At 49.1% G+C, this 14,705-nt stretch overlaps 5 protein-coding genes across 5 annotated transcripts; 4 read left to right on the top strand and 1 right to left on the bottom strand.

Moving 5' to 3' along the window:
- Positions 1 to 62: 62 nt before the first annotated feature.
- EI90DRAFT_3119853 (uncharacterized protein) lies at positions 63 to 529 on the top strand (the record flags this gene model as incomplete). Its single annotated transcript, XM_039063257.1, has 3 exons — positions 63 to 79; positions 147 to 342; positions 407 to 529. The coding sequence occupies 3 exons, from the start codon at positions 63 to 65 to the stop codon at positions 527 to 529; spliced, it is 336 nt and encodes a 111-aa protein (XP_038919426.1).
- A 741-nt stretch (positions 530 to 1,270) lies between these two features.
- Positions 1,271 to 2,856, top strand: EI90DRAFT_3119852 (uncharacterized protein; the record flags this gene model as incomplete). The annotated part of the gene is made up of 5 exons (XM_039063256.1): positions 1,271 to 1,417; positions 1,473 to 1,796; positions 2,000 to 2,125; positions 2,183 to 2,225; positions 2,561 to 2,856. The coding sequence occupies 5 exons, from the start codon at positions 1,271 to 1,273 to the stop codon at positions 2,854 to 2,856; spliced, it is 936 nt and encodes a 311-aa protein (XP_038919425.1).
- A 672-nt stretch (positions 2,857 to 3,528) lies between these two features.
- On the top strand, positions 3,529 to 4,772 carry EI90DRAFT_198238 (uncharacterized protein). The gene has a single exon (XM_039052398.1). It carries the CDS (start codon positions 3,782 to 3,784, stop codon positions 4,439 to 4,441), a length of 660 nt encoding a protein of 219 aa, XP_038919424.1. The 5' UTR covers positions 3,529 to 3,781; the 3' UTR covers positions 4,442 to 4,772.
- Positions 4,773 to 6,696: 1,924 nt separating this feature from the next.
- Positions 6,697 to 7,707, bottom strand: EI90DRAFT_3046415 (uncharacterized protein). Its single transcript, XM_039059470.1, has 2 exons — positions 6,902 to 7,707; positions 6,697 to 6,791 (listed from the first exon to the last, which is right to left on the bottom strand). The coding sequence occupies exon 1, from the start codon at positions 7,622 to 7,624 to the stop codon at positions 7,109 to 7,111; it is 516 nt and encodes a 171-aa protein (XP_038919423.1). The 5' UTR covers positions 7,625 to 7,707; the 3' UTR covers positions 6,697 to 6,791; positions 6,902 to 7,108.
- A 450-nt stretch (positions 7,708 to 8,157) lies between these two features.
- EI90DRAFT_198655 (uncharacterized protein) lies at positions 8,158 to 13,347 on the top strand. The gene is made up of 5 exons (XM_039052403.1): positions 8,158 to 8,784; positions 8,840 to 8,985; positions 9,044 to 9,194; positions 9,247 to 10,809; positions 10,867 to 13,347. The coding sequence occupies exons 1-5, from the start codon at positions 8,635 to 8,637 to the stop codon at positions 13,216 to 13,218; spliced, it is 4,362 nt and encodes a 1,453-aa protein (XP_038919422.1). The 5' UTR covers positions 8,158 to 8,634; the 3' UTR covers positions 13,219 to 13,347.
- The last annotated feature ends 1,358 nt before the right edge of the window (positions 13,348 to 14,705 follow it).

Below are 14,705 nucleotides of genomic sequence, written 5' to 3'. Positions count from 1 at the left end.
CACCAAATCTCACGTAGCAAGCCCTAGGGTACTTAGAGAGTCAGCATAAGTAGCTGCGAACCATGTCAGTTGATTCTGCGTGAGAGGATGGAATCTGCCACAGGACTTCCAAAGGGATGAATTGCACTCGCCGTGAACTTGCGCAGTGTCCACTCGAGTATTATCATCCGTTGCGCATCAGACCTTTCCACTTCATCCTTCCTTCTGCTTGTCATTGGTCTCCTAGCCGCGGGAGGTGATGTTGCACTTCCAGTTCTCGCCGCTGTCAATGCTGCATTGGGGTTGTTCCCTCCTTTACGATCTCCCACTGGTGCCACACACCTGATCCTCAGCGAGATGAAAGTTAGTAATAATTTATACCGAGCCAGGAGCGGAAGTTAACAATATGCATTATGTAGATGTTCAGGGGAAATGGGAGAGTTTTGGGAAATATATCGCAGACAATGTGGTTGCAGTCATCGATTTGTACGATGCGTCTAACGAAGAGGTTAAGCCGTGGATGGAAAGTGTCACGAAGCTAAGCGAGTAAGTAGTATCTGCTCTTATGCAAGCCATTGCTGTCGCATAACATCGGTACTCTGTGACGCGCGGCAATGTATTCAAATCGAAATCGATCGATTGCGCGGAAAGATGGAAAGACAGTCAGGCACCTGCAACCCCCTCCCCCACACGAAGAACCCCAGCAGGATTGATGATTCAAGGGAAGATTTTAGCGCGGCCTCGACATTCTTCAAGGTAATTGTGTTTGATCCTCGTCGGTCATGTTGCTGCTCTGATCTCATTATCGTAACCATGTAGCTGCGGACAAGTTTGACAGTTGGTGCAATAGCAAACAATCAAAATCGGTTAATTCGTGGAGTCGTGAATTCTTCTGTTCCCAATGGACCCAGGTATCCCATTGTCACCCATCTCAGGCATGCCTGAAAGGCACTAGGACCGGTCGGATCGAGTATATTATGGCCTGGTGTCGTAACACGGGGAATAGCGAGAATTGCGTATCACTGCAGAGCGCCGTGGCCGGCGTCGACAAGACATCTATTGCGCTCTCAATTGCAGAGTGCGAAAGAAATCGTTTTCAGAGCGGGTGAGCAGTCGCGGCCGGATCGTCTGTTTAGCAGCATGGCTCGATCTCTAGCAACAAACGACCCAGTATGCCGCATAGCGACTTTTCAGAAGAATCCAGCTCTCTTGCCGGCCCCGTTCGCGAAGCAATTCCGTGGCTGGACCTCTCCGTCTGGTTGTCCTATGGTGGTCATCATTGATGTGTTAGATGAACACTTCGAGACAGTTCAACCTCGTTGACCGTTTCCTATCATCCAATTACCCTATTGATCGCCTCACTATCGATTTTTCAGACAATGCTAATGTCCATGACTGCGCTGTCTACATCCGCTCACAACTGCGCGAACTGAAGGATGTACCTCCTGGTTTGAATTGAGGACGAGGATAAATTGGTCCAAGCCATATTGCAGCGTGGCTTGTTCGTTTGGATCGGTACCATCTTTCGCTACGTGAAAGTTGCTAGCGGTGAGCTTGCGAGGGCGCTAAACACACTTCTCAATCCCAGCGTCAACCAATCGAAGGTCTCCGCTGAGAAAGTGATGGATGCGCTATATACGAGCATCTTAGAGAAGTGCGATCGGGAGTACAATGATTTTGTGTATGACGGCCCCATTGTGATGGGAGCAATCCTAAGGCCACTAGCATGGGATGTCATTCCGTCACCGCTCCTGAAATCATCCGTCCGGTATATGTTGGCCGAACTTACACCCCTCCAGGAGTCGAGGAGTCGAGGAGTCAGACAGACCGATCCGTATTGTGCATCGATCTTTTCGCAACTTTCTGAATTGATCCACAATCACCTACCCAAGGTCTTTCACTGTGAAGGATTTAGAGCTGACTGAGGGGCTTTTCTTCCCACACTTCAAATTGTCACCCATTCCTCCCGGAACACGTCGATTATGCATGTCGCCATCTCGTCTATCTCACCCAAGTTCAGAAGCCACTAGAGGCACCCAATAGGTCTGTTGCCATATTTCTCAACGAGCAAATAGTGTACTGGGTGGAAGTCTGTATGAGGATGGAAGGTTACATCAGCATATCATCGTTCCCTGAATGGGCCAAGGTACGAATCATCAATAGCGTTCATTTGAGGATCTTGTTCAGATTCATGTTCCTTCAGTTGAGCGTTGATCTTGGGTTCTTTTCGAGATTGCAGAAGGCGTGTGAGTTGGCAGATGATTCGATTGCGTTGTTGCCATTACCTTACGTCTGTGGACTCAATTATACACCCCCGATTTGGCTCGGGCGCTCAGGTCTCTTTTCGTATCACTCAACAATCTCAGGCGGCATCCCGGGGCGCTCGCAGTGATCGAGGAAATTGTCAAACTCTGGTGCAAGCTAGTTGTTATCTATCTAATCTCACACCTCGGATTTGGCTCGAGCACTTGAGAATCTTTTTGCGTCACTTGAAAAACTTGGACAGCATCCCGAAACACTTCCAGCGATTGAAAAAAGTGTCAAGCTCTGGCGCGAGCTAGTTGCCGTCCATCCGACACAGTACACCCCAAGTTTGGCTCGAGCGCTAGGAATCTTTTTGCGTTACTGCACAAACTCGGACGGCATTCCAAGGCGCTCGTGATGATCGAGGAAAGTGTAAGACAACTAGTTGCCATTCACCCGACATCATGCACCTCAGATTTCACTCGAGCGCTCGAGTCTCTTTTTGTATCACTCCACAACCTCGGACGGCATTCCGAGGCGCTCGCGGTGATCGAAGAAAGTGTCAAACTCTGGCGCTCGAGAGTCTCGATGTATCACCCACCAATCTTGGACACCCTGAGGCGTTCCTCATGAGCGAAAAAAGTGTCAAACTCGACAATCTTGGACGCCATTCCGAGGCGCTCTTTGTAAATAAAGAAAGGCTCAGAGTCTTGTACTACTAGTTGTTATTCATCCGATATCTGGGTTTGACACGATCACTCTGCAGCCTCACCAGCTCATGAAGAGCTGCCCGCCCCTGCGCTTCACTGAAGAATATATTTCTATTAGTCGTTTGCTATCCGCTACTCACCCACTATTGTGCATGTTTGATGTAGCCTTGGGAATGCAGACTCAGTCCGTTTTCGTGCTTTGGGCGATGTGCGGACGTAGTCGTCATCATGCTATCATTCCTAATTCCCTGATGTTTATGGGCACGAGCCTTGACTATCACATTTCTGCATCGCTCACGCACCGTTTTGTCTCGGAAGACACAAGATGCGAGTATGTGTAGCACTCACACGACAATTGTTGGCATCAATCCTACGCAAGCGTCCAGTGCGTCCTGTAAATCAGGAAGCATATTCACAATCTTCAAACACAAGCCTACGAGATTGAACTTCGCTTCATCATGTCATATCCCCACCACTCTTCCTCACGATGCGCAGAAATATACTCGATCAACCAGAGAACCCGCAATCACTTGCCGCATTGGGCGCAACAGGTAATTCTGCCCCGCCAACGATTGTCAGGGCGGCAGGTTCAAACAGGATAAATACATTTGTGGTCAGAGAACTGGATGGCCTAGTCGTGTGAGGTCAACCCCAGGTCTATCGGTGGCAGCAGTTCTGCCATTCTCAATCTCATCAGTTTCACGCACACCTCGTTGTCATATCCGTTCTTGTAACTGCGTAAGAACAGGGACCCTATGTAGTCTCGCTCAGCCAACAGAGTATTTGTAGGAACGGTATTGCCCTGAGAAGGCTTTGCCTGTGTGCATATATGTCCACGCGACGTCCGAATGTTAAAGATTGGATACAAAGATCGATCCAGAAGCCGTGGGCACAGTGGCGGCGGGAATATTGATAAAGCGGGACTTGTCAATAGAGTATCTGGGACGAAGGGGACTGGCTTTTTGTTATTTCTTACTTTATTTTCGTGTATCTACTTATTCCGCGGAACCCACACAGTGGAAGCTCGCTTTCGATCTACTACCATTACATTTTCTGGAATTATTTCGTCCAAGAACAGCCATCCAGGATTTCATCGAAGCGAATGTTTCGTACGATTGTGGGAAGGAAAACAACGTCTCGGCATGGAGGAAGGGCGTAAGATGGGTGGAGCTGCTCAGAGGGAGGCTGTTAGTTCTTGCAATCTTCAAGGTAAATATGAATCATTGGGAGAAACGAAATGCTTGGAGAACCGCCTGTTCCTGCACGCTACTCATTCCAACCATGAATTCGGTTCACTGACCTTGGTCATTTTGATGCGTGAGGATTCCTCCAAGATTCCTTGCAGCTGGAATTCAAAACAGTGTCGACGTGCACTCAACTTTACGCCGGCCTGGTGGATGGTTGGAGTCGAAGGCCATACGCTGCAAAAGGATTGCGGCTATGTGAAAGTTTTACCGGTGGAGACTTTCTTCCCCTGCCGTGATCGATCATCAGACTCAGGGGACTAAGCGGCGAGACGCTTGTCGGGACTCATTAAGATCATTTCAAGTTGAAATGGGCATGGCTGCGATCAGAAATGGGGCGCAAGCTGGCCTGATTGCTTCAAATTGTTGGATCCAGGTGCGGAGGTTATCGCCGGGAGCCCGGAGTGAAGAGGCGCACCAGCGACCCATCATTGCTGAAAGGTTGGGTTGCTGTCTTCCCGGATCCGGACAACATATTCACTTGCCATAATTTCGCAATTTCGCTTTGACGTGTTGGAAACATTCCGGACCTGTACTCCCGACTCCACGGCGCAGAGGAGCAGGCAAGGAGGAGGCCCCAATCCATCCCTTCCTCCACATCTGTCCCTCACGTCAAGTGTGAAGAGCACCACAGGACCACAACCTTCCGCAAATCCCAAGTCCCATTAATTAATTGTCACGCTTCTCCTCCTGTCATCTACAAAGCGGCTAGCGCAGCAAAAGACACGGGGTCCCGCTTTCATCTGTGCGATCAATTTTGCGAGGAGCCGTCCTTTAGCCGTGCAGAATCTTACTCTTTTCCCCCATCTGACGCTGCCCTTCTGCGGTAAACACTCAGGCGCGGAGTGTGCTTAAAATTCCAACTTCCCTTTTCTTTCCAGCGTGACGAAACGTATGTTGGACTGAAGGAACCACGGATAGTCTGCTGTCTAACTCTTACAGACACGGGGAAGCGCTGGATTCAGTAAGTCGAGAACTATTACATAGTCCCTCAGTGACGCTAATCTTGCCGTTATCAGCCAACGATTTTATGATCTATGTATACCCCCACACAGTTCCTCTATCCAATTTCTACCGCACGGGTACGGGTCCCAAAAGATGAATTTGATCTACTTAGCAATGATGACCCATCTTTTTCTCATCGCGTTGAAGCTCGAGAGAAGAAATGTTTCAATCAAGTCTTCGATGTTGCCCCGTTCTTGAGTGCCTCACTAAGGTGGCTTATGCTATATAGACTGGTCGGAAGTGGAGACGCTATAGCCAGAACACATCGACATTGGTCAACACGGCAGTACCGATATCTCCAACGAGTCTTTCTCAATTTCATGCCCACAATAAGGAAACGAGGCGCAACCGAGCAACACCCAAGATGGAGTAGCGTCTTGGAAGTCCTGTTCATCGGTGAATCCACAGTACATACTCAGGGCATTGCCGCCACATTTAAATTTGCAACGATTAGATCACTTTTATACTAGTGTCACCCTTCTGTGGACTTGATTCGGGCCTCCCCGAATATCTGCTGTATCCAGTGCATACATCAGGCTCCAGGCAGTGCGACAGCCAATGGAAATCCTGTTCAGGTCTTGCGTATTCACAGGGTCGTTAAAGAACGAGAAGCCTATCGCATCGAGACAACCAAAAAACATGAATCATTCCTAGAGGTTGGTTCATTTGGCATTTTGAGCGTTCGTGAGCGTTTTGTTTTCTTAACATTTACCAGCACCTCTTCTGCAGGGTTGGGGTTTCCGAAAGACATGTTTGGAGTCCTGGACGGCCCAACATTGCGCAACACGCACACTTCAACATCTCGAAGCCGCTAGGGGGTGCATCCGGAGGTTATTTGGTTCGTCGGGAGGGGATGACACCACATGTTCAAGGAACTTAGCTTCACGTAACCACTGCGCAGTTCATTGCCGTTCACATTTAGTGTCAGGACTTCATGTCGTGGTGTGGAGATGGTGAAATCGATGAACTAACCCCAACCAACCAACCCCCCAAAGTGCATTGCTCCTCCATTGGCGTACATGCTGAACATTTTCAAGTGATGGTAAGGACTCGCGTCGGTATTGGGAGTTATTCGATTGGGGCGTCTTGCGTTTGAGGATGATGATGCCGAAATGGATTTGAGACAAACTTTGGGATTCCTTCTTTGGCTCTGTAGGTACGGAGGGGTCAACTTTGAGTCTATTGTTGATGAGAATGGAATGGTGAAGTGACCTGGAATGTGAATGGAGCCAGAAAGAAGTGGACGAATACTACCTGAGTCGACCACCCGCCCAGTGTGAAATGATAATGGTACGAATAGGACGGGACTGCTTTCCTTTCATTCTTTTTTCATTTGGTTATATCAGTGCGACCTAATCGTGACGTGAGGTTAACACGAGGTCTATCGGTCCAGGCATGTGGCAGCAGTCCTGCCATTCTCAATCTCGTCAGCTCTATATGCTAGCACACTCCATATCTGTATTATGTAGGGCTTCAAGTTCGGTCTCCACGCACATCTCATTGTCACATCCGCTCTTGTACCCTAGCCTCACCCGGCAACAGAGTATTTGCGGGAACAGTATTGCCCCGTGAGTGCTTTGCCTGCGTGCAATACATGTCCACACGACATCTGAATGTTGAAGATCGGAAATCCAGAGGCCGTGAGCACAGTGGCGATGGGAATATCGATAGGGCGGGACTTGTCAATGGAGTATCTGAGACGAAGGAGGACACAGTTACTTTTCGTGTATCTATTCCGCAGAACATACATGCATGCACAGTGGAAGTCTCGTCTCGACTTTGTTGCGTGGCTTCACTGCGATGTGATTATCCGAGTCGCGATATATCAACTCCAAAGCCGGACTACGAAGCGGGTTAAGTTCGTCAAGTTCAACCAAAGTTCAAAGAGATCGATTACGCTTTAGATCTACTTACTACCATCACAACTTACTTCGTCCGCGAATAACAGTTCAGGATTTCATCGATGATGAAAAGGTGGACAAGATTCCAAAATGCATCTTCCGTACAATTATGAGAAGGACTTGGAACATCTCGACACGGAGGAAGAACGTAAGAAGGGAGGAGCTGCCCTGAGGGAGACAGTTGGTTCTCGCAATCCTGAAGGTAATATAAATCGTGGGAGGAATCTACGTTTTTGCACACTCGTGAATTCGACTCGCTGACCCCGATTGTGCATATTTCGGCACAAGGAGTGGTCATCAATTCCCAAGCGAACGTATTTCTCGGTCGCGTAAGTTCTGACATGCTACTCCTGCATCCATTTATGAGTATAGTGAACCACTGGGTCGCCTGCGGCCCACAACGGACATGCCCAAGACAGGCAACAGGCGAACTTTCCTTTGCAATGCAAGCCATTCCTAAGGGCCATGAACACTCAAATGTTCTACAATTGGGTGTCGAAGAAAATATCATCATGATAAGCGGGTGTAATGGACACAACATATGCAGGAGGTATTTTGAGCCGTGGTGATTGGGATCGAGCCAACGCGATTAGGGATCCCCGTAGAAAAGATGAGATGTGGCAGGATCCTATCGAGGAGGAAGTAATTATTTTGTTCCGTAAGTTGGAGAATAATGAAAGAAGCTTCGACGTAACATGATGTCACACAGCCAGAGCGATTCGGGGATGTGCCAGTGAGCTTGCTTCGTCGGGTCAGACTATGGCATGGCCGATGGCGATTCTGCACTAGATCCAGCCCGCTGCACACGATCATGACCCACGATGAGGAGCGAGACGCTTGCCAGGACTAATTACATAATACCATTTTCAGTGCTACGACGGGTTTCACCGAACTAGATCACCAGGAATCCGGAGCAATTGTGGTAATGTGCAGCCGTGTTACCCAATTCCTCCTATTCTGACCCACATGTTCGGGTGAAGGACCCATCATCGCTGTAGGGATTGGTTTGCTGCCTGTAGGGGTCGTCGTTCCCTGGTGAGCCCATAGACAAAATTTTCGGTAGCGAGGTTCAGCCTCTGGAGGTGTGTTCAAATTCAGGGGATTTATGTACAACTCGAGATCCACACTGATCGGAGAATAAACATCCAAATTCGCCCGCTTGTGTCAGGGCACCATTATTAAACTACTTACCTGCTTCGTCTGGGTCCAGTGGCACACCAAGGTCGTGAGCTGCGGTGGCAATGCCAAATCCTCCCGTCTGGGGCGCATCACCCTACGTTTTGCGAACATGCAACAGTCCATGTGCGCTGGCCTTCCTGCAAGATCGAAGAATTTTTGTTCCTTTTGCATCAAATCTCCCGTAACGAACCCAGAGCAGAACTAAGCTAGTTGGCAGGTGCGACTTCTCAGTCGGTTGAGGATGGAATATGCCGCAAGACTTTCCATAAGGATGAATTGCACCTTGCACGGCTGTGAACTGCGCAGCGTCTACTTGAGTGTCACCACCCACTGCACGACCGACCTTTTCTCCCCATCGTTCCATTATTGACCATGTCGCTGAAGCAGAGGGTCAATAATCTCCACGCCATGGGAGGCGATGTTGCAATTCCAGTCCTCACTGCCGTCAATACTGCGTCGGGCGTGTTCCCTCCCCTACAGGCCGCCACCAATGCCGCACTCCTCATCCTCACTGAAATCAAAGTTAGTAGTAATTTATATCGATCCGGAACGGAACTTGACAATCTGGACTGTGTAGAAATTCAGGGGAAATAAGAGAGAATTGGAGCGTTTTGGAAAATATATCGGGGACGCCATGGTCAATGTGGTTGCAGCCATCACTTCTTATGATGAATCTAATGAAAAGCCCAAGTCGTGGGTTGAAAGCATCAAGAAGCTAAGCGAGTAAGTAGTATCTGCTCTATGCAAGCCACTCCGGTTGTATAACATGAGTAATTTGTAGGGCGCTGGAGCGCATTCAAATTGAAGTCTGTCGATTGGGTGGGAAGATGGAAAGACAGCCTGGTATCCGCAACTTCTTCTCCCATATGAAGAATCCCAGTAGGCTCGATGATTTAAAGAAAGATTTTGGCGAGGCCTTGGCAATGTTCCAGGTAGTTCCGTTTGATCCCCGGTTATGTTTCTGTTCTGATCTCATTATCGTAGCTGGAGTCAGACTTGATGGTTGGTGCGATAGCAAACAATCAAGTTCTGAATGAACTTAAATATCCCATTGTCCCCCATCACGATTCCACTCACCCGTGCCTGCCAGACACTAGGATTGATCTGATCGAGCGTATTATGGCATGGTGTCGTACCATGGAGGATAGCAAGAATCGTGTATTACTGCTGACCGCTGTAGCCGGTGCAGGCAAAACGTCTGTTGTGCTCTCAATCGCAGCGGAGTGTAAACGAGAAAAGATATCGTCATCAAGCTTCTTTTTCAAAGCAGGCGAGCAGTCGCGGCCGGATCATCTGTTCAGCGGCGTGGCTCGATCTCTGGCAACCCACGACGCTGCATACCGTGCCTCCCTCATATCGACTCTTCAGGAGGACCCAGCCCTCTCGACTGCCCCATTCGCGACGCAATTCGAGAAATTAGTGGCTGAACCTCTCCGTCTCAGGACATCCTCGTCTGATCGTCCTATGGTGATCATCATTGATGCGTTAGATGAGTGCGACACAGAGGCGTTCCCACTTCTTGCCAACATACTTCGAAAAGATGTTCTAAAACTACCGCCCAACATCAAATTCTTCGTCACTTCCAGGCACTTCGACCTTGTTGACCGTTTTCTATCGCTTAATGACCCCATCAATCGCCTCACTATCAATCTTTCGGACGATACTAACATGCATGACTGTACTGCCTACATCCGATCGCAACTGCGTGAACTGAAGGCTGTGCATGATGATTTGAAAGTCGGAATAGGAGAGGAAGTTGAATTGGTCCAATGTATATTAGAGCGAGCAGGCGGCTTGTTCATTTGGATCAGTACTGTGTTTGGCTACATGAAGGTCACCGGTGGAAATGCCACGAAGATGCTAAAGAAATTGCTCGATGATGACCCCAGCCGATCAAAGGCTTCTGCCGAGGAAAAGATGGATAGCCTGTATGCGAGTATTTTGGAGAAGTGTAACTGGAAGGACAACGATTTCGTGCATGACTATCCAATCGTGATGGGAGCAATTCTAATCGCCCAGAAGCCACTGTCTGTTGCAGCCTGGGACGCCATTCTCTCACCGCTGCTTGAGTCGGACATCCAATATACATTAGCTCAACTTACACCTCTCGTCTCAGGAGTAAGGGATCCTGGCAAGCCAATTCGTATTCTGCACCAATCTTTTCGTGACTTTCTCACGGACCGAGTCGATCCACAATCACCCATACTTGGTCGATTTAGAGTGGATGCGAGGAGGGAGAACGACAGAGTGGCCTTGTGCTGCATCAAAATCATGAATAAAGAACTTTCGACTATGAAAGATTTAGGGCTGATTATGGACTTATCCGAAAAAGCTAAACTGCCACCCATTCCTCAAGAGGCGCTGCCCGAACACGTCCATTACGCATGTCGGCATTTCGTGCATCATCTCAACCAATTTCAGGAGCCACTGGAGGCACCCAATGGGCCTATTCACGTATTTCTCAATGAGCAGATATTGCGCTGGGTGGAAGTCTGTGTGAGGACGGAAGGGTACGTTAGTCTATCATCATTCCCTGAATGGGCCAAGGTATGAATCATCAGTAGCGATCATTTGAGGCCCTTGCTCAGTCTCACGTCTCTTCAGTTGAATGTTGATCGGACCTCCAAAGAAGTCATTCACATGTTGGCCAATGTCTTTGACAATGTGGGGGGGAATCTTGCGTTCTTTTTAAGATTGCAGGAGGCATGTGAGATGGCAAGTGATTCCGTTGCACTGTGCCGTTGCCTTGTGTCGACGGACTCAGAATCCTACACCCCGGATCTCGCTCGAGCGCTTCGGAATCTTTTTGTATCACTTGACAAAGTCGGACGCCATTCCGAGGCCCTCATGGTGATTGAAGAAAGTGTGAAATTCTGGCGTGAGCTAGTCACCACCCACCCAACACCATACACCCCGGATTTGGCTCGAGCACTCCGGAATCTTTTTGTATCACTTGACAAAGTTGGATGCCATTCCAAGGCTCTCATGGTGATCAAAGAAAGTGTGCAGCTTTGGCGTGAGCTAGTTGCCACCCATCCAACATCATACATTCCAGATTTGGCTCGAGCGCTCCGCAATCTTTTTGTATCACTTGACAGGGATGGACACCATTCCAAGGCACTCATGGTGATTCAAGAAAGTGTACAACTCTGGCGCGAGCTAGTTGCCACCCATCCAACATCACATACCCTGGATTTGGCTCAAGCGCTCCGGAATCTTTTTGTATCACTTGACAAAGTTGGACGCCATTCTGAGGCACTCATGGTGATCAAAGAAAGTGTGCAACTCTGTCGTGAGCTAGTTGCCACCCATCCAACATCATACACCCCGGATTTGGCTGGAGCGCTCCTGAATCTTCAAATATCACTTGACACAGTTGGACACCATTCCGAGGCGCTCATGGTGGTTGAAGAAAGTGTGCGACTCTGGCGTGAGCTAGTTGCCACCCATTCAACATCATACACCCCGGGTTTGGCCCGAGCACTGCGGAATCTTTTTGCATCACTTGACAAAGTTGGGCATCACTCTGAGGCACTCACAGCGATTGAAGAAAGTGTGCAACTCTGGCATGAGCTAGTTGCCACCCATCCAGCATCATACACCCCTGATTTGGCTCGAGCACTCCAGAATCTTTTTGTATCACTTGACAAAGCTGGACGCCATTCCGAGGCACTCATGGTGATCAAAGAGAGCATGAAACTCTGGCGTGAGCTAGTTGCTATCCATCCAACATCATACACCGTGGATTTGGCTCAAGCGCTCTGGAGTCTTAAGGTATCACTCGACAAAGTTGGACGCCATTCTGAGGCACTCACGGTGATTGAAGAAAGTGTGAAACTCTGGCGCAAGCTAGTTGCCGCCCATCCAACATCATACACCCCGGATTTGGCTGGAGCACTCCGGAATCTTAAAGTATCACTTGACAAAGTTGGACGCCATTCCGAGGCGCTCATGGTGATTGAAGAAAGCGTGAAACTCTGCCGTGGGCTAGTTGCCACCCATCCAACATCATACACCCCGGATTTGGCTCGATCGCTCCTCAATCTTTTTGTATCACTTGACAAAGTTGGACGCCATTCTGAGGCGCTCACGGTGATCATTGAATGCGTGAAACTCTGCCGCGAGCTAGTTGCCACCCATCCAACATCATACACCCCGGATTTGGCTCGATCACTCCGCAATCTTTTTGTATCACTCTGCAAAGTTGGATGCCATTCTGAGGCGCTCATGATGATTGAAGAAAGTGTGCAACTTTGGCGTGGGCTAGTGGCCACCCATCCGACAGCATACACTCCGGATTTGGCTGGAGCGCTCCAGAATCTTAATGTATCACTCAACAAAATTGGACGCCATTCCGAGGCGCTCATGGTGATTGAAGAGAGCGTGAAACTCTGCCGTGAGCTAGTTACCACCCATCCAACATCATACACTCTGGATTTGGCTGGAGCACTCCAGAATCTTAATGTATCACTTAATAAAGTTGGACGCCATTCCGAGGCACTTACGGTGATCGAAGAAAGTGTGCAACTCTGGCGGAAGCTCGTTGCCACCCATTCAACATCATACACCCCCGATTTGGCTCGAGTGCTCCAGACTCTTAAAGGATCACTCGACAAAGTTGGACGCCATTCCGAGGCGCTCACGGTGATCGAAGAAAGTGTGCAGCTCTGGCGTGAGCTGGTTGCCACCCATCCGACATCATTCACCCCAGATTTGGCTGTAGCGCTTGGGAGTCTAGATGTATCGCTCACTAACCTTGGACGACATTCTGAGGCACTCCTTGTGAATGAAGAAAGTGTGAAGCTCTGGCGTGGGCTAGTTGCCTTCCAACCGACATCCTACACCCCGGGTTTGGCTCAAGCGCTCAGGAATCTTGAAATATCACTTGACAATCTCGGACGCCATTCCGAGGCGCTCCTTGTAAATGAAGAAGGGCTCAGACTCCTGCGCCAGTAGTTCTCTATCTGATATCATCCACTCTGAGTTCATTCTGTAGCCTCACCAGCTCGTGCAAAGCCGTCATAATGCCGAGGCACTAACTTTCATTCAAGATTCCGTTGCTATTGTCGTTCGCTGTGTCTTACTCATTCACCATCGTGTGTGTTTGGTGTAGCCTTGGCACTGCGGACCCCGTCCGTTTTCGTGCCTTAGGCGTTGTGTGGATGCATTGTGTCGGTCAGGAATACTATCGCTAGCCTCATTCCCAATACTCTGATGCTTATGTTCACAAGTCTCAACTATCATATTCCTGCGTTCCACTTGCCCATGCACTGCATCCATACATGTCTTGGAAGATGCAAGAAGCGAGCATATCATCACCTCCATGCAAGCGCCCAGAGCAATATGATGAGGCGTGTTCGGGACAATCGTCCAAGCTTGAATACAGGTCCACCATCGTCATATCCCCACCATGTACTCCTCCCTGAGACATACAGAAACACACTTGATCGGCCAGAAAACCGACAATCGTTCGCCGCATTGAGAGCCGAGTTGGCAAGCACTTGTCCTGCTGCGGAAGGGATTGTCAGGGCCATGCAACAAATATGTTCAGAATTGCATTGCGTAGTCGTGATGTGAGGCATGCAGTAGTCCCTATAGCTACCATTCTTGCATGTCAACTTCATACCCGATTTCGGTCTCGATTTCCATCATGCACATCTTATTGTCACATCTGTTCTTGTACCTACCTTCCGCTGCGAGAACACTCTAGCCTCACTCAACCGATAGGGTTTTCGCGATGACGCTGTCGCCCTGGGAAGGCTCCGCATGTCTGCAGATGTGTCCGCGCGGCGTTTCCACAGTTAAGGATTGGACAAGCATCGGTCCAGAGGTCGTGTGAAATTTGCGGGGCGAGCCTCGTCTTGTGCGACCTCAAATGTAATGTCATTGTTAGCCATCTATCAACTCCAAAGACGGACTGTACTAAGCGGGTTAAGCAAACATCAGTTCATCAAGAACCAAAATTCTAGGCGAGATTACGCCTCCGATCTACAACCATCACATTTTCCTCATCCAAGAAAGGATTTCATCGGAGTCACGAAACGCTGGAGTCGAAGGTCGTCCAGTACGTGCGCTGTGGAGGGATTGAGGCAATGTGAATGTTTTATGTAATGGTGAGACACTCTTGCCCTGTCGTGATCGATCATCAGTGTGCGAGAAGACTCAGGAGGCTAATAATTATCAGCGAGACGCTTGTCGGACTCAGTACTTACATAAGACCATTTCAAATGGGTGCGACGGGTCACGGAGCCGGATCCATCACCGCTGCAAGGATTGGCTTGCTGTCTTCTACCCGCTGAGACTATATATTCACTCGCGCCACAATTTCGTCTGAAACCCAACCCCGAAGAAGTGATACTAATATTGATTAGTACACCCGACTCCATACCTTTCTGTATTCCGTATTTCTGACTCCACGACGCAGAAAGGCAGGCTATTTGACA

This window comes from Cantharellus anzutake, assembly GCF_015039405.1.
Source record: "Cantharellus anzutake strain C23 chromosome Unknown EI90scaffold_11, whole genome shotgun sequence".
Classification (NCBI taxonomy): Eukaryota; Fungi; Basidiomycota; class Agaricomycetes; order Cantharellales; family Hydnaceae; genus Cantharellus; species Cantharellus anzutake.
The sequence above is the reverse complement of the archived record's forward strand: the minus strand, read 5'-3'. Positions and strand labels throughout refer to the sequence as shown.